This window comes from Solea solea, chromosome 7 (assembly GCF_958295425.1).
Source record: "Solea solea chromosome 7, fSolSol10.1, whole genome shotgun sequence".
Classification (NCBI taxonomy): Eukaryota; Metazoa; Chordata; class Actinopteri; order Pleuronectiformes; family Soleidae; genus Solea; species Solea solea.
In genome coordinates this window covers 16,946,872-16,966,168 of record NC_081140.1, presented here as the reverse complement: position 1 = coordinate 16,966,168, position 19,297 = coordinate 16,946,872, and the positions used below count along the sequence as shown (strand labels likewise).

Genomic DNA, 19,297 nt, shown 5'->3' with positions numbered 1-19,297 from the left:
TGCGGCGTTGCTAAAACAACAAATCTAAGAGGCTTTTGCACAGTACTGTACATCACTAACACAACATGCCTACATCCAGTATATGGACTGTTTTCTATCCAGTTCATGGTCCAGTTATGGTTCATACATATACTGGTAACACATACATATCTTTACATTGATACAGAATGTAAATCTTTACTGCAGTTAAAATATTATTGCTCACAAAATGGTTGTGATTGTTTTATCTTAGCCTTAATCCACTTATCTCGAAAGATGCTTGCTATGGAAATTAAAGATTTCTACTTTGAAGTGAAAAAAAAAAAAAAAATCAAGTGTTATCCTGAGTACTACAATGTATAAATAATGCAGTATTCATTTAGTATATACATTGTATTGTAACTTCATTTGGAAGGAGGAATAAAGTATTGTTACAGAATTCATGCACTGTTTTAAGAGGCATCTTCCTGATTCATGATTCGTGATTTGTGATCCTGAATATGGCAACTTCAAACACTCTCTCATCAATTTCCGTGATTAATTATGTTAGGAAAGGAACTCTGCTGTGCTACTGTGTTTTCAGAGAGTTGCTTACGTGTTGTAATTATTTCTGATACAATTACTTTTACAGAGACCTGATAGTTATCGTGTCAAATTGACTCCCCACTGTGATTTTTAATTTAATAAATAAAGGTCCAGAATGTCACAGAACAAAAAAACAAAAAAAAATCCTCATGTGATTTCTTCTTCTTGAGCAACATAGACTGAAATTCCACTTTAACCCTTAGTGCTCACGCGACACGGATCTGTGCCGCAGGTGCACCCTTGGTAAATTGCCATGGGAATAATACACAACTCCTTATATGGACATCCTGGGCGTGTACGTTTATAGATCACATATTCAGGCTTTAAAAAATGCGGGGGGGGGGGGGTTTCATCTTCTTATGTGTTGGTGAGTCAACGTTTGGATTCATTTGATATCACATAGTAGTGATATAAAGTAGCAATGATTGTGCAGAAGTAGCAACTTTTATTTTTGTTCATAAAAACGAGCCAAGTGAACTTTGAACTGTGACATATTTCTAATATAGTTGGTGAAAATTCAGGGTTTTTTTCATCAGATTGCCTAGTTTGTGCTGGAAAAAAAGCATATAAGACACTGTGTATATAGCCTCTGTGTATACCGTATGTTTAAACATAGTAATGGAAAAAAGCAGCCGAAATGCTCTGTGTTCTAAGGGTTAACTTATTATATACATGTGTGATCACATACTACTGTAGCTGCCCAGTGGAGCACTAGACCATCAGTCCAGGGAACATAAAAATATAAAGTGTGTTACATGTCTCTGTGTCTGCTGTTTGAATGTTAATGTGTCCAATTTTGACTGCTGGTTTCAGTCTGCACTAACCGTCTCTTTGTGGCTCCCACTATTCAGTGATTAAAGATGACGTGTGCATGTTTCATGTCTGTGATGTCCATCAGTCTGTTCTGATCCAGTCAGTCAGTCAGTGAGTTGTCTGGCCTCTCTCCCTCTCTCTCTTTCTCTCTCTCTGTCTCCCTCCCTCTCTTACCCCCCTCTACCCTGTCCTTTTCTCCCTGTGTGTGTGCCTGCAGCAGACAGTGTGTGAGGAGATGATGCGAGAGCTCCAGGGCATCGTCCTGTGTCGCGACAGCCTGCAGGTGAGGCGGCGGCGGTCGGCTTCAGTGATGAGGCCGCGGCCTTTACCGCTGGAGGAGCGCCGGGCACGAGCCGCCGCTGTGAGCCTCAGCAACGGCAAGCTGTGTGGGGGCACCGGACTGCCTGAACCCCTCTCGCACAGACTGGCCCAGGAGGCTGCCCTGGTTGCAAGAGGGTGCAGCCACATTCGCATTTGCCCCGAGTGCCGGCGCTTCCAGGGACTGAGGATGCGTCCTGCGGGGGGCACCGGCACAATCCCCTCTCCCACACACAGTGAAGAGAGCATAGAGTGGGACAAGACCACAAATAGCAGTGAACCTGAATAACACCTGGTGATTCCAATTGGACTGACTCTTCAGGCAGCCACCTCTCTACTTTCCAGGGATCAAAGATCACGTAGTATTTTCATACAACAATTTGGAGCACGGTCTTAAAGGGCAGGACAGTTCTGTAGAAGTTTTTTTTTTGCCCGAGAGGCAACAGCCAGCAGTCAGTTTTTTGGAATCTCCTGACTTTTTTTTTCAAGGAGACAGGAAAAACTGATGATTCTGTCTCGTTGTGGTCTGTCCCTGTTGGCCCTTTGGACCATATGAAAGAGGACAGGCAAAAACAGCCGTGGGGCATTTGTACTATGCAGTATTTTCAGTCATTTATCATTGTGCCGTTTCTTTCTTTTTTTGTTTTTAAATTATTTGTGCCCTGTGTTGGATTATCAGTACTGGATATTATTATTCTGTTGTACTTGGAGGGGGGGGGGGGCGCGGGCGCGGGCGACGTCCTTTTATATCAGATAATTTGCTGTATGAACATATATTGTCCCAGAAGAGCTGCAGAGATAAACAGACTGATGCAAGGGCATCCTTCACGTGGTTTCATTTTGAAATGGCCAAGAACAATAAGTATTACCTTATGGCTGGAGGAAGCGCCGCAGCCTTGAGAAGACGACAGAATCAACTCGACTGGAAAAAAAAAAAAAAAAAAAAAAAGACACAAAAACCAATGACATTCTTTGATAGTAGTGATATTCTATTAAAACATTGTTTATCTGTTGGTATCTCTGAAAGACAACGATGCATGTCCAGGGGTGTTGGCAAGGGCTCATTGAATGACTAATTGCTTTTTGGTGGCTGAGTAGCTGAAAACATGTTTTCAATGAAGGCTGGTGTCCACACGTTCACACAAAACACACAGTTTTATTTCCTCCTCTCTGTGTCCCAAGATCACCTTCTCCTCCCATCTGGCCTACATCTTTGACACCGTTGCACATTTATTGTCTCACCACCTTACCTCTTTATGATTTCTCATGAAAAAATACAAAAAAAAAAAGTCTTCTGCATCGGAGATAAGACGCCATTTCCTTCATCTCACATTATTCAAGGGTGATTCGGGTTTCGCGAGGACAAGCCTGTGTGTGTGTGTGTGTGTGTGTTATAAATGAAACCCAGCATACATCCCAACCAACCAAAAACATCTAAACTGGTAAAGGAAAAATGTACTTATATCAGCAGTTGACTCAACTTGTTTTAAATGTCAAGGCAGTTAAACCTTTATTGAATGTGACATTTTAAACACTGCTTCCAGGAGTTTTCCAGTTCAGATCAGCCTACACACTGTCTGACATTTGCATAGTTTTGCAAAAATCTAACCAAACATTGAATGTATTTAGAAATTACGGACAACATTAACTCAATTATGTATCAGTTTCATTTTGTAATTACATTATTGGAATCAGTCAAATCGAATTAGTTGAAGTTGTAACAGTGAGTGCAGTTTGTAGTGAAAGGTTATCATTAAGTTTGGTTGTATTTGGGATACACATCACATCTCGAACTGAAACAATGGGAACAAACTACCAGCAAGAGGTTTTTTTTAAGTAGCAACCAGTTCATTTCATAGCCTGTGACACATATGACTTGATATATTCTCACTGAGCTGACTGGTTTGAAGGTGCGACTCTATGATAGCCTGACTCTTGCACGGAGGAAGTCGGCATTCATTTGCCTCTTGTCACTGCTTCTTGCTTCTTGTGTCCATCCTTTTGAATCGGCCTGTCGGATTCTGTCAGTCACTTGTCCTTCAGACATTGACCGCCAACTCCTCATGGGTTGAAGGTACAGCTGCAGCGTCTCCCAAAGTTCGCTTTCTATCTCCATCATGCAGGTTGTTATGGTTAGAAACTGCATATGCTGCACTGTATATGCAGAGAGTGACCCGGAGAAGGTGTCCACTCCACTGACCACATCCAAATATGTCAATGTCCATGTAAAAACCACATAGACGTAACAAACCTTTGACCAACAGACAGTCATATATTTATGGTCGCACTATTTCATACACTTTAAACCATTCTTTCACCCGTTTTACAGTTCCATATCCACAGCTTCATTATTTCACACAAACAGCATCTACTGATCGGAGCAGTTTCAGATCCTCTGTGATCATGTGACACTGTGGCAGATCGACAACTAACAGACCCAAGCTGTAATGTTCTCAATATTCTGTGTGGCTTGGATCACAAAAAAAGTGGAATTTCTGTTTGTGGAGGTCACGTTGCGGTTGCTGAAAAGTGTTTCGGGACTTCAAATGGCTTTTTTTTGACTACAGCCTGCTTTGTGTCTGAACCCCCACGAAACACAGCAGCGTCTGACACGTTTTGATACACCACAGGATAAAGATGCAGAGATAAAAAATGGACGAGCAAAGGAATCAAATTATCGTCTGCTGAAGAGTCAATCACATCATCTAATCCTCTAGTAATGAGTTGCTGTCACCCCACCGAAGAAGTGCTTTTTAAAGTGTTCCCCAGTAATCATCCAAAGTGCTGTTTTTAATTACATTAACAAAGATACAGGACTACATGCAGTGCGTGATGTGTTTACTTGGCAACATTATGCCAGCTAGACACACTCACAGTGTGGAATGGACTGATTGTCCATGTGAACTTTCTATATTTCTTTATATAATACAGTAACTCGTTAAAAGGAAACTGCAGAGTACAGAAAAAAAAAAACACCCACATGTCATCACTGGTTTTTCTAAAACAGTTTCCTATCCATCTCCTGAATGTCACTAAGAAACTCTTGAGATTAGCTGACACTGACTCCTTAAGGACAAAAGCATTTACAGAGGTGCTAAATCAAGTGGAGTAGGAATGAGACTGGCAATCACCTTGAAGCCATGACGAGCAGTAGAGTAAGAATTAAAACAAATCCCCATGGAAACGCTGGCCAACCTTTGCTGGGAGACCACAGAGAGATGCTCGGGCTTGGCTGCTATGTTTTATATACTTTAGTTTTCTTATGTTGACATTTTATTCCATTATAAATAAAGTTGTTAATGTAGGCACAGTTCTGCTTGATCCTAGATTTGTCTCTTCTTCTTTACTCTGATGTTTTGGGCCTTTTAAGCTGTACAGATTTGTCGTGCTAAATGGCGTCTGAGTGCACTTTGCTTTTGAAGGTGTATTATTTAACCGGGAGGGAATATTCAGATAAGTGTGACACGCTCATACTGTATGCGGAAAGGTCTTATGAGGATGTATATGTTTCCAGCTGAGTGAACATGGTTGATTGTTGGGTGAACCCAAAGTGAGCTGATGAATACAGTATCTATCTCCCATCATTAAATGAACATGTGTACAACTGAGAATGTGTGTGGGCAGAACGTCTAACACAGGCTAATGAGTTAAACAACTCACTCATGTGCTGTATATGCATCCTCTCACCCACAGTGCATACATCACTGTGATTTTAGTGGATATTTCTCTCTCCCCTCAGGATAATGAGTGAACCACACACAACACACCGTGACTCTGATTTACAGTTTAATTCCGACTGCCTTTCTCTCTCTCCTCTCTGAGTGCCTGTCTCGCAATCTTTCCACTGCAGCACTAGTGGCGACGTCTCTGGCCCATCACACAGCCCTGCACCTCACACAGTTGTCCACAGCACACATAACACATCCACATCACTCTTGCAAGAGTGACACACACACATATAAACTCTCGCCACCAACTGTGAGCCACAGCTGTGTCAAGTTTATTTCATCATGCTCATGCTTTTCCTCCTGCCTGATGCTCCAGGGCCACAAGTCTGTACCCGCCGCTGCCTCGATGCTGTGCGATTTATGGAGCCCGTGATGAGCATTGAGTGCCTGCAGAGGTGTGTGTGAAAAAAAAAAAAAAAAAAAAACCTTCCTCACTCTTCAAACTCACCCTGTTGTAACACCATAGCAATAGCAATAGCCCTATAGTTGACCATACACGTGTAAAGTGGTGGTGGTTGTTGTCGGCTCATTCCATGTTGGCGTGTTTTTTTTTCTTGACACATCACTCACACGAAGTTCATTTAAGAGCTTCACAAGTTCTGCGCCCCGTTGCAGGAAACCAAAACATGAAACCCGAGCTGTTGGGAATTTCTTTTTCTTCTTAGTTTTCTAATTACAGTGTTTAACCTATTCATTCCATTCCTACTGCCAGATCATCATCTCTTCCACCGAAAAAAGCTTTCTTTTCTTTAGAGTGAATTCCCCATGGTTAGCATATAGCATGTACACAATCAAAACCACATCATTGACTAATTCCAAGCATTCTATTTGATCAGCATCCCAGACATCCCATCAGTGGAAACTACCTAACACACAGCGTGGCTTTTTTCCTTCTTCTTCTTTCCTATTGATTTGTTGGCAGTTCATTTCAAATGTCTGTTTTGTTGTGTGTTCAAAGAAAAGGGTTTGAAGTGAAAGAATTATCTTCTTGGTGAGATGCGGTCAAGGCTGTTATACAGCTTTTTTGTTTACTGACAGTTGTTGTCCAACAAAACATCTTTACATTGATTGTCTTTCAGAGAAATAAAATGAAGCTTAATTTACTTTGGTCTGTTTCCTCACTATTCATTTCCTCCTTTGACTGATGGCTGAAAAGGTGCCGCATTGATCAGGTTTGTGTGAAGGTTAAAGGATGTGCGCGCTCACACATGGTGCACATGTCTGTAATCATGCACTTGAGACACAGTGGGTGGATTTTTTTTAATTCATCAGCTAGAGGCTGAACTTGTTCTTTTAGATGAACAGACGCCAACAAACCAGATTCCAGAGAATGACAGTACGGTGAGCCAGTGCTCACCGTCAAGTATTCTTTAGAAAACCGAAGCGTTTTTTTTTTTTTACTTTTAAACTGTCACCACACAAGGTGACATCTACGGCGTTCCATAGCTGTTTTTCAGCAGCATTTCAGGTAAAACTTGAATGCTGCTGACCTTGGATTATGGTTCAAAATAATGAATGTTCTTCAGTATTGTTGTGCAGCAATATCTCACATTTTTCAAAATGCTTTTTGTGCAACAATTAAAAACAGTAATAGTAATATCATTTAATTATATTTCTCCCCATTTCAATTTTTAATATAGCTATTTACTCTTTATTATTTAGATTTACATATGATCAGGATGAGCTTGTCTTCTTTTTTGCCTGATTATTGTTTCATGAAACCTGAATGTGACCCCTTCAGTTCAAAAGCACTGGACTGAAATATGTATGCCATGCCAGCTGCTAACGTGAACTGCTGCAAGCACATTCATGTATCAGTATTAACAATGTAATTATGTCTTATTATGACTTGCATGGATGAACGAGACAGCGGAGCCTGTCATTAGTGGTTTATACATAAAAGGGGGTAAAAGGGGCATTTTCCCTGCAGAGCAAGTCTTTTTTTGATACGTGGAAAAAAAAATCTGGCTTATAATATGTCTTTACCTTATTTAGTATATGGTATTTTTTAATTGCAACTTTAGGTTGCACTTTTAGAATGACTGCATATGTTTCCCACCACAGTCTTCTGTCGGGTTCTATAATTCTGTGCTCCCTTACTAACAGCTACGTGAGCTGCAGACGACCACATTAAACCTTGAGTGAACAGAAACACATGCCCTCTGAAGACAGCACGTCCTTGCAGTTTGAGGAGAAAATATTGGTTTTCAGATTAAAGCATCTTTAGCTGCTGTGTTATTTGGTTATTAGCGTTCAGACTTATCCTAATAGCAGGTAAATGATTAACTAAGAAAGTGCATTTGTCATGGTTGTGTGTGTTGAATGAAAAGACAGCAGTGTCATACTGGTGCTAATACTGTCTTGTTAATGAGAACAGTTCAGCCCTTTCTTCTCTATAATCAGAAAAAGACTGCTTACATTCAAACAGTATGTGTTCCTGATCCTCATATAATTGTATTCCTCTTTTTAAAAAAATAAATCATAGTTACTCATCGGTCTGGGGGGACGTCTGCCTGGCTACCTTCGATCTAGTTTGTGGATATTTCTTTGTGATTGTGGCAACTGAACAGGTGATTGGCCCTGAACAGCTATAGATGGAGTGCAGGTGCTATTAGCCAGCAGCACCTCCCCTGGGAACCGTCCCACCAAGGTTGAACCTGCCAGGAGCAGTGGCAACCTAGCAAGGTTCTGTGCTCCCGGTGGTATTGCAACTCAGGGTCATTGCTGTAGCTGTAGCCCAGGGAATACCACTAGGAGGTTAGCACTCTGACTTAAAACCCCATATACCCCATATACTCATATACAATACCACATATACACTGTAACAATCCAAAAATGTCTCCCATGCCACAATCTCCCCCACCATAAACAGTCACTTGCCACATCTAGTGGACATTAGACAACATTACAGTCAATACATGGTGAACTACCTGCTAAATGAATGCACATGTAACTTATAGCCTACATTAATATTACATTATAATAGCATTCATCAAACCATTTGGACATGCTTACCCTGCAATAGACTTGTAACCTGTTCAGGGTTTTCTCCCTATACCGGCTGGGATTCGCTCCTCTCCGCCCCCACCTAGCACCGGGATCCTCGTCTGGAGGATAAAGTGGTAGAAAATGAATGGAAACAGAGGTGCTTTAGTCATATTTAATAGCATTACATCTCACTGAAAAACAACATTTGTGTTAGATGTCCAGTGCATTCTGGCCAAGTTCAGAGAGCAGCCCTTTGTAATTTTGACAAAGGGTGGGGCTCTTGTCCTCCTGAACCTGTCGAGCCACAGACAGTTGGCACGTCAGGCTGTCTAGAGTATCCTGCAGAGAAAAAACATTAGTAAAATTGACGTGCAAGCTATAAAACTTTCACTTTGTCATCTAATCTCATCTCCTCCCTACTTAATCACTGTTAGCTCTGGTGTGTTCCAGGAGAATGCTGAACAACAAGAGGCATAAATACATTATGTGTCATATCATGAAAGAGCGAGGGGGAAAAAAAAAGGATAATTACATATTTCAATCTGAGTGCTTTAATTATTGGCTGAGTTCTTTAAAATGGCTCCCAGCTTAATCACCTGTCTGTAAAAAACTGTGCGCTAAAATGAACTGCAAATTATTATGCCCTGATGGAAATTATGTTATTTTATAATGTGAATGTTATTTCCCTGGTTTGACATAATGTAATGGGCCTATAAATTGGCATAACACTCATCATTAGTGTGGCTCTTACATGAAACTGGGCACTTGTGTGCACCATTTTATTTTGGATCATCTACACAGTGGTTTCTTTGTTTTGCTGCTGTCTCACATCCTGGTGTAAACAGACAAATTGGTGAGTTATGTCTCCGTGCAAACAGAATTCAAAGATTGGAGTACTACAATTTGATGTCCTTGTTTGTTTAGACTTTCAAATACTTACTTGGGAAGTTTGAACCACATGAAAAACTGTCTGGGGATCTTATAAAACTGTAAACAGCTGATTGCTCTCTGGCATCGCTAAAGTCCTGGTAATGAAAACAATGTATGGTTTATAAAACTAAACGACCCAGGTTGTAAACAAGTGTTCTTCTTTATGTGAATAGTGCAGCAGTCGAGAAAGCTAACTATACCATTATATGTATATGTCTCTGCCTGACTCAAGTTTGTCCTCTAAAGGAGCTTAAGAGGAAAATGTGATGATCCTGAAAGTCACTAATCATCAATCAGCAACAACGTTAAAGGTCGGATGTGTAAGAACAAGTGACATCTAATGGTGAGACACCAGATTGTAACAGATGACTCCTCCACTCACCTGTCCCTTTCCTACGTGTATCAAGGAACTATGGTGGCCTTCACATGCCAGAAAAGATGTTATTTTTCTTAATTTGTGTTGTAAGCTTCTGCTTCTAAATGCAAAACATACACTTTGGTCAGTTTGTCTGTACCCCATAAAGCCAGGCCCTATTCTAAGGGAAAGAAAATCTAAAATTGTGTTTTTAAAGTGATTAAACAAACATGTTTATTAAATTTCTGCCAATGAACCCTCCTAAATGTTACACAGTAGACCTTTAGGAAAGGTAACTGATTTTATTATGATATTAGGCACGGCAAGGCAGGGCAGCATTATTTGTATAGCACATTTCATAAACAAAAATAACAGTTAAAAATTGGAAACATTAAAACAAAACCCAATTATTATTATATAAAAAAAAATTAAAAGGTAGTGCAGGAAGAGAGAAAGCAAAGCACAAAGTTAAACTGACATAGAGCATAAAATATGAGAAATATGAGTGCAATATAAAATAATAATTTGCTTTACAATTATAAAATAATGTACAGTGCAGCAAATCAATCATGAGTATATGAGAAAAGAAATGTTTTTAACCCGCAATGCTACTGCTTCACCATAATTGGATTGAACTCTGGGCTCGACTATCTGACCTGGTTCAGTAAATCTTAGGTTTATATTCTTTTAATATGGATTTTAAAATGTTTGACTTTGGTAGCTGCTGGTGGCATAACAAAATACAACCTGCAGTTGTTTTTATCGTAGTTGATATACAAAGATAAAAGGCCATTTAAATCTTGAATAAACAGCTAATTCTACACAGAGTGGCCATTACGAATTGGACGCTCGTTGAATGACTGCTACGCTCAGCAAAATGCGATCAAACAGACAAAACTAAGTCAAGCCCAATAGTCACTAAACAGAAATTAAGCCAGAATTTAAAAACAAAAAACCCACCCCATCTGACTTGTCGTGCAGAGTGTGACAGATGTTATAGCAGAGACAAGGTTGGACTCACTGCTCTGTGTCTAAAGTGCTCATGTTAACACTGACCTGACATTACGGTGATGTAATACACCCTGTCCATCATTTTTACTGAACGGGAGATTGGGTTCACACAAGGATGATCTCACTTTATCGCAATCAGAAAATGGAGCAGGAATAAGAATTGAGGTGATGATGTTCATCTTACTTGGCTTAGCACACACTTCTCTGTGTAGGTTACAGTACAAGGTGTTTTAAGATTAGAAACCAACTAAATCAGTGGCTGCTCCTTCAGAACTTTCTTTTAATCACTTTGTACTGACTTTCAGCTGAATTGCTTTGTGTTGACACTCACATGCAGGATCTCCTCATAGTCTATTTCCATGTTGTCCAGCTTGTGTCGGAGGTCAGCTATGGTGGCGTCCTTCTCCTGTTCCACCTGCTCACGCTCTCTTTTCTCCCTCCTCAGTACCTCCTGACATAAGGCTTGGCAGACACATGCACAGACATCCCTTCACTTTTAATTTGGGAACTCACCGACCATGGAACTCCTATGTTTTCATTCATTCAAGCATATATTTTAAAATATGAATTCATACCGAGTTCTTCATTTAGCTGGTTGACCTCCGTCTCTAGTCTCTTCACCTTGTTGGTCAACTCGCTCTGCATGGTTTTATACTGGCGACTAAAGTCTAGAACGACATTTATGCCAGTATATATTTTATACAGTACATACGTAGGTTTGTGAGGCTAATTCTGAAGTCATCTTAGGCCCCTAGTTAATTAGACCTTTTGTTCCTTAAAAATAACCTTAACCTTAGCAAACAGACCCTTTGTCCTCACTCCCATAAGGACCCATGTTTTACCTCAGGTTATTAAAAGCAAGGCTAATTGTTAATTCATGTTGTGTCTGTACTTTACCAGAGTTGACGTCCCTGTAGTCTTGTCTTTCATGCTCCAGCTTCTGCTCCATGTCTCTCATGCGTCTCCTCAGGTCAATTCTGTCCGACTGGACCATCCTCACAGACTCACACTGTAAAGCTGTGATAATCCCACACATGTGCAGGCATTAATGTGGAAATGAGTGGTAGAATACTCCAATTACAGTTCAAGTATCGAAATTATATCATATAAGCGGTAACTCATGTCGGGGACAGAGATCGTGCTAGACAAAGTATTCAACAAGAAACAAATCAAAAGAATAGTATAATAATTATACAATCACATTAATAAGAAAAAATGCCATGTTTTTAATCCTTGAATTGTGTTTGAGTCTCTTGCGAAATGAGAACACCAGTTCAGTTTACCAATAGGCCTAATCTGAGTACTGCTTTCACATCAGTATTGACAGATAACTTGAAGAGAATAATAGATTAAATGTGAACCACTAAAAACAATAACTCTGTTGGTCTACATCAACTATCATTTCACTAATAAATTAGTCCAGTTATTTAAATGTAAATGTCAAACGTCACATTTCTATTCGGTGTTTCTTTCTGACCAAGACGTACAGATAATAACAGTCTGCAGCTGTGCCTCTTCAAACATGTGAAAGGAGTAAACATCGGAGGAGTCAACATCAATAACTTAAGATGCGCAGATGATACAACATCAATTGCAGAATGCTTGGATCTACAAGACGTAGTAATAGCTGTAAATTAAATAGGTAAACATTATGATGTGGGACTGAACACAATTAAAACAAAAATAATGGTAGAAAGCAGGAAAAAGGAAGGCGAAGTCAATCCAACAGACCAACAGCATGGTAGGCTATACCTTGGCCACATGGTGACAGAAGACAGCAACAATCTGAACTTGCAAGAGCTGCCTTTGACCGACTATGGCAGCAGTTTTCAAATCAAGAAAGACCAGCATCAATATAATGCTACATCAGGTCAACACTTCTGTATGGTGCAGAAACGTGGACAATAACAAAAGCAACAAGAATGCTAAAAATATCTTGGACTGAGCACAAAATAAATGACAAGAAAAAGACAAAACAAAAAAAGAGCACTGCTAAATACCATCAAGAAGAGAAAATGTGCATACTTTTATGATCTATAACGATAAATGGAAGAAGAGGGCAGGGAGACATCAAAGACTGGACAAAACTGAAATTCAATGAACTGTATCAGAGCGGTGCAAGATTAGGAACGATGGAGATCCATGACAGCAGATGGCACATGAAGAAGGTGTTTGTTTCTGTAAATATTTTGGATCATTTTGAGTTTAAGAGTCAATTAAACAATTGCCCCCATTTTGGCCTAAATTTACAGAACACACGATCAATTAAAAATGGCTGCTCACCAATGTGATCCTGGAGGATGGCTATATCCAGAACACCACGTCTACACTTTGCTTCCAAATCATTGTCACCTGCTGCAACTAAACAAACGACAAAAACAGCCAATTTAGCGTCACAAGAGCAAGACAGAAAACCAAAATCTCCTGACAAGCAACGTTACTTCTTTCTTGGATCTTCCTTGTGGTCTTTTTTGTCTTTTTAGGCTTTTTCTTTGGAGGCATGTTTGTTCGTTGTCCTGCTCAGTCCTTTGAGCTCACAAGTGTATACACACACACACAGACAGACGGACAGAGGGATGAATCTGTGTTGCTGAGCACTTGTTGCTAAAGAGTGAGTTGCCATGGCAGCAACAGTACCAACAAGAAAACTATTGAGAGCCACAAAATGATGTGCCTCGTCCAGCTGATTTAGACGCAGTGACTCAGTCATTCATAAATATAAAACAACATTTCCTCCACTATATACCAATAAAATGAATTTGTTTTCATAGCCTCCATCTTTTACCACAATGTTTCTACGGCAGCCCAGGTGGAAAAAAAGCCACAACCTGATGGAGCATTTTTAAGGAGAAGTGTATTACACAATTGAAGAAGAGATACTTCCTTTCTAGTTTAAGAAGGGCCCAAAAGTTCCCTGAAACACGAGGGAAAAGGAGAATAAAAGGGAGAAGTGAAAGGAAGACTCTTCTATTACGTTACAATCAGCAGTCTCACCACTAGATGTCACTAATTCTTAAACACAAGACCTTTAAATGAACTGATTCAATTTCATGAAGAAGAAAAAAAAGACACAAGACAAAAGCTTCTTTTTTTGACTGACCCAATCCTAACTTGACTGGGGCACCACTGTGTTGTTCAGCTCATGCCCACTCACATCAGACATGAAATAGGACACTTTTAGTGAGATGTGTCAAAGCGTCCGCTGTTGCCAGGGGCGACCACGGCCCGCTTTGGGAGAATGTCACGGCTCTATCCAGCACCTCTTGACCGCTTTATGAATGCTGCACAGGCGTAGGCGCGCGCCCGAGCACATTCATTGGCCGCGAACGCGCAGAAGGAAGGCGTGGAGTTTGTTGCGAGGAAGGAGGGGGGGTGAACGGAAGGGGACGTGCAGGAAAGGGCCGCACATACACGTCACGGGGGAAACAGAAAAAAACACTGGGCAATGTTTAATTCCCATAATTATTTATTCACCCCTCTCCCCGCATGTGTCCGAGTAGCGTTCGCAGTTTTAAGAGCCACTTCCGCACGTCAGTCATCGGCGAGTGCTTGCTGTCGTCAGCCTCACAACCCGCCGAGGGGCGCTGACACTGTCACACTACCACTGAACTTCCCGTCAAGACACACCACAGACGAAAAGAGCTGCTACTGACGAAAAAAAGCGGAACGATATCGGGGTTTCGTGGAAAGGAGAGGACACGCTCCGGACTTCAAGGCTTCTGGTCAGAGAAACGCTGCCATTGTGCTCCAGCTGAGGACGAGGGGTAACAGGTCTGCTCTGCTAATTAGCCTGCGTGGTTCCCTGCAGAGAGCGAAGGAGCAGCGTAGCTAGCTGCAGCAGCACGGACAGGCTTACGCAGGGTGTGAGTGACTGAGTGAGGCGCTTGTTGAAGCCACAATTGGGGCATTTATCAGGCTAAACTGGTGTTAGACACCAATGGAAGCGTTCGTCCAATAGTTACCCCCCTCTACCCCCCGTTGGACCCTGGCTCGAACCCACCACTCAGGCGCTGTCCTCGCCGGGGGGTGCCGGATCACCGTCGCCCGGTTCTCTTAACTCCAGGCGGCGGTTCGGTCCCCCTGACCCCTGCCTCGCCTCGCCTGTTTGCCGCTCTGGCCGACCCTCGCCGAGCCCGAACATGGCAGGGAACCTGAAGAAAGGCGGGGGGCTAATCGGAATGATGAAGGATGCCTTCCAGCCCCACCATCACCACCTCCACTCCCATCACCAGCCCGGGGCCGTGGACAAAAAGACAGTGGAGAAATGCTGGAAACTGATGGACAAGGTTTGTGTTGATCATCGTAAACCAACTAGCTTTTAACATTAGCCACAGCGTCGGGTGCCCAAAGCGCGACTGCTAGCTAACTACAGCTAACTAGGGATAAGCTAGCCAATCTTCGCCTGCTGCAGGACTATAGCTGCTAACGTTAAATTAGCTAGTCAGCTGATACGAAGACTAGGTTAGCCAGCAGAAGCTAATTTGCAAACAGTAATTGTAGTATGTTGGAGCGCTAACCTCGGGCCAATTTCAAAGACGGACTTTTAAAACAGCCGTACAATAACACACACACACCCAGTCCACGATAAACACGAGCCCGTCGACACAGAAGCTGCCTACAACACATCTGTTTGCTAAGTGCAGTGCCACTCTGCTAACTAATTGTCATATCGTGTTACATTCAACTTGTTGAACCACGTTTAAGTGCTAAGATGTATCGTAAATATTAACACTGAAAGCACAAACATGATATACAGGAATTGGTTTTGGCACAACAGTCCTCGTGTGCGTTGCTACTGAAAGGGCTACAGTCATCAGCACTTGGAAACTGTAACAAAGCTTAACTGGGTCAATTATGCTCCTTCACAGGGCAGATTCATTTCACAACTTTACTTCTCAGGAGAAAAAAGTCAGTAGCTGTTTGACCCCCAGTTTCCTGTTCACATTCACACGCTGATACTACTCTGAATAGGAAGACAAGACACTCTATTGTGCCTCCTTCCTCTTTGAGGCCTTAGTTTAAAGATCTGATGTTAAGTCTTTTTTCAAAGCCATCACTAATACCAGAGAAAGCACTCCAAGTGTGAACCTCCAACTAAAGCTACTCAGTTTCAAACGGTGTCAATACAATCAAAATGTGATCCATGTCTAGATCAACCCCAAAATCTAGTAACTGGACCTTAAACTACATCCCTGAAAATATCATTAAATCAGTCCATGTATTTTTAAGTTATACTGCCCATAATTTTCTTAGTGGATGTAAATTCCACCACACTGTCTCTATGATATACCCAACAAAAACAAAAAAGGAAACATAAGTGACTCTGCAATATTAGTCTTTTCCCCCTGTGATTGTTCAAAACTCTTCAAGAATCTTTGTTTCTGACTGTACATCCTGAAGTTCAGTCCAGACATGATGACTGTACATCTAAGCTTGCACAGACAGATTAGTGTTTGCAGTTTGCAATATGAGAATTATGTACCATACTCATCTGACCCAGTAAAACAGCGGAAAGGCAGATGCAGTGAAGTGTGGAGAGCATCTTACCTTCTTAAGTTCTATACTTTTTTTAAACTCCTCCAAAATAGCTGCAGAAATATTGTTCAGCCCTGTCGTGTGTAAAACCACAGCCCAGCATTTAGCCTGCAGTAGACAACCACTTGCAAAAAAAATGTCTCTCAAAGTGTCACTTTAAGAAAACCCTTCCCCACAGAACTTGGTTAAATTTTATCAGAAACATAGGGATCATTTCCCTCTTCAGGGTTGTCTTGGTGTCCAGTGTAACAAAGCTTAATTATTGAACGCCAGCTTTTGAGTACCACATAATATTTGCGCTGAACTGATCAAAGGTTCTTAGTTAAGGAAGCTTGATCAAAAATTAAACTTTACAACAGTAAAAGTATAACAATTTGGTGTCGCACTACTGCCTCTGCTATTGTATTGTTGTAAGCTTCAAGCTAATTATGTATTATTTTCCAACATCTAAAGTTGTGTGTGTAAACTCAATCAGCCATTCCTACAAATGCAAAATCTGCTCTTTTGAATAGCTTAAAGTTTTTTCATTGGTGTTTTTAAATGTTTGTCCTCCCTTTGCCTTAAACAAGTATAATAAGACAGCATTCAGTGCTGTGTCTCACACCTACCTTTACTCTACTCTGTCTGCTTTGAAAACACCAAAGATATCTTGATTTTCAGAGTGGTCTCATACGATTATGGTGTTTAAAGAAGATGAATAGGATACCCAGATTCAGAACATGGTTGATTGGCAAACTTTATTGAAAGAAAAATAAGGGATATTATGAAATTGAATAACCTTCCAGGACTGAACAATATTAACTAGTAATAAATTAGGTTTTACATTGAACGTTACAAAAATTCAACCATAGACAACTTTTTTCTACCTGGCCAACCTTGAAACAAGGTTGATGTTTGAAAGCTACAAGACTCACTCCAAGTCTAGAACGAAAGAAAGCAAAAGATGAGTGGAATGCAGTTTAGCATGGAGGCACTCAAGATTTTTCTTCAAGGCAGTATCCCTGATAAACACAGACGGTCTTAGAGTCATGTCCACAAGCTTGACTAATTTGTTAAGTGTCAGTGTGGTAGATCACTACTGTAATAAGTAATACACAGGGAGTTGTGTGGAGCTGATAGGCCTAGTCATCAGTGTATGAACTTGTTTGGCAATGGTTTGAAAGTAATAGACATTTATCTATATTTAAAAGTTTTCGTACTGCAGCTTTAAAATATCCACATTTGTTTTTCACATCCATTGATGCGTTCATGCTCTGCAATTATTCTTGACATTTGTTGAAAACCATGGATTTTTAAATATAGATGAAGTTTCAGATGTAAGTGGGTGGCACTTGATGTAATTGCCTGTGAAAAATATTTCACCCGTAATCTATTTCCCCCCCAGTTTCAGTAGGAACCTTTAATTTTCACTCACCAATCAAATACTGCTTGCTAAAAATAGTTTCCATTTTGTGAAAGTAATATTGCTTAAAATACTCTACCAGCAGCCGAGTGTCAGTGACCTTATTCTTTTTGAGAGACATTTGATATAGTAATGATGAATGGAGTGGTCTAGCACACTTGCCCATTTAGAAACTGAGATGAATTATTCCCAATAATTTCATTATGTTTAGAATGTTTTTTTTTTTTATCTTGTGTACCTTAAATGTGAATAGGAAGGGGCTTCTGCCAGGAATCATTAGTTGTATTAGTAGAGGATAGCAGCTGTATGACGTTGAAAAAAACTAATCATTTTTTTATTAGCGGCTGATTGCCATTTTATCTTTTTATTTTATTTATTTTTTACTTCAGAAATGAAAGAAAAATGATCAGCACTGTTTACTAGGAGTTCAGATTATGTCATCAAATAGCTTATTTTTTCTGATCCATCAGATTAAATCTAAGGATATTTAGTTTCACATAAGGCAAAGAAAGGCAGAACATTCTAATTAATTAATCTTTCTTTTCCTTTACCAATCATCAGAATAATTTGTCATTATTTATCACTTTTAGTGTGAGCCCACACAGATTGGGACTCCTCCACAGAGTCCATCATTTCTGTCATTCTGTATCACCACATAAATTCTTATGTCGGCAGGATATTTTGTGCTTGAAAAATTGCTTTATGATTGATGATGATTATAAAGCTCTCTGGTTCCAGACTTGCTTCAATTGTAAACTGATTGAAGTCCTTTTGAAGTCCCATTTTCCCATAATGACAAACCCATGGCTTCCAAAAAAGTAAGGAAATTCATACTGGCATTCTTGAAGTGCCATTCCTACCATATTTATTTTTACAACTCATACATGATTAGGAAACAGTAATTTGGCCTCATACACTACAGACTAAGACTTGAATCCAGTGGCAAGTATGACAGCAACCATATCAACGTTGAGCTTGATTACAGCACACTGTAGGCTGCTTTGAAGTGTCTTGTAATGGTCAACAAAATGGCTCTGAAGCAGTGCAACATTACAGTGAGATGGGTGAGGAAAGGTTGAACATTACAGTAGATAAAAGATGCATTCATATAGTCTGGTGAACATGTTTCAGTCAGGCATGTAATTGATTTCCCATGGTCTGACCATTAAAAGCGGATGACTTAACTAGAATGTTTAAAAAGACAGATTTTGAATTCTCCCTTTTTTTTGACAGGGTTTTTTTTTTTTATCCTTGTTTTGTTTTTGTATTTTGTAGTGATAAAAGTTTGATTTACCACTTGTCACTGAAGTACGTATTCATCTTGTCAGTATCACTATCAGTGAATTTCAGTTAGATTTTGCAGATAATTGAAATACAGAAGTGTGAACGCATGAACAGCTTCTCTAAAAATTCTGTAGAGGTGGAGATGGTGGTAATTCTCTTCAGCCATGGCTTTGTAGTTGTGTAATAAGCTGCAAGCATTCCTGTGCACATTTAAGGATATACATCTGCATAGGGAATTAATAAGAAATGTAGAGAGCTAGTGACATGGTTGAATACAGGTATGTTTTTACCATTTTCCACCTCAATCTTTAGAGTCAAAATTATTTTTATGGTGAAATACCATGTGATGTTATTATGGATTAGGGTGCA

General features: G+C 40.3%; 3 protein-coding genes across 4 annotated transcripts in view; 2 read left to right on the top strand and 1 right to left on the bottom strand.

The window, feature by feature from the left end:
• Positions 1–5,602, top strand: part of grik4 (glutamate receptor, ionotropic, kainate 4) — a 184,762-nt gene extending 179,160 nt beyond the window's left edge. The window contains exon 20 of one of the 2 annotated variants that reach the window (XM_058634603.1): positions 1,598–5,602. In XM_058634603.1, the coding sequence (XP_058490586.1) occupies positions 1,598–1,984 (387 nt within the window). In that variant the 3' untranslated portion in view covers positions 1,985–5,602. Of the gene's footprint in view, positions 1–1,594 lie in introns of both variants that reach the window. The other variant, XM_058634602.1, reaches the window with a different exon arrangement.
• Positions 5,603–8,406: 2,804 nt separating this feature from the next.
• ccdc153 (coiled-coil domain containing 153) lies at positions 8,407–14,084 on the bottom strand. The gene is made up of 6 exons (XM_058633722.1): positions 13,149–14,084; positions 12,991–13,068; positions 11,605–11,724; positions 11,283–11,375; positions 11,039–11,169; positions 8,407–8,750 (listed from the first exon to the last, which is right to left on the bottom strand). Exons 1-6 carry the CDS (start codon positions 13,207–13,209, stop codon positions 8,622–8,624), a joined length of 612 nt encoding a protein of 203 aa, XP_058489705.1. The 5' UTR covers positions 13,210–14,084; the 3' UTR covers positions 8,407–8,621.
• A 96-nt stretch (positions 14,085–14,180) lies between these two features.
• The window catches only part of cbl (Cbl proto-oncogene, E3 ubiquitin protein ligase), a 32,246-nt gene continuing 27,129 nt past the window's right edge, over positions 14,181–19,297 (top strand). The window contains exon 1 of the mRNA XM_058633721.1: positions 14,181–14,993. Within this exon, the coding sequence (XP_058489704.1) occupies positions 14,847–14,993 (147 nt within the window). The 5' untranslated portion in view covers positions 14,181–14,846. The remainder of the gene's footprint in view (positions 14,994–19,297) is intronic.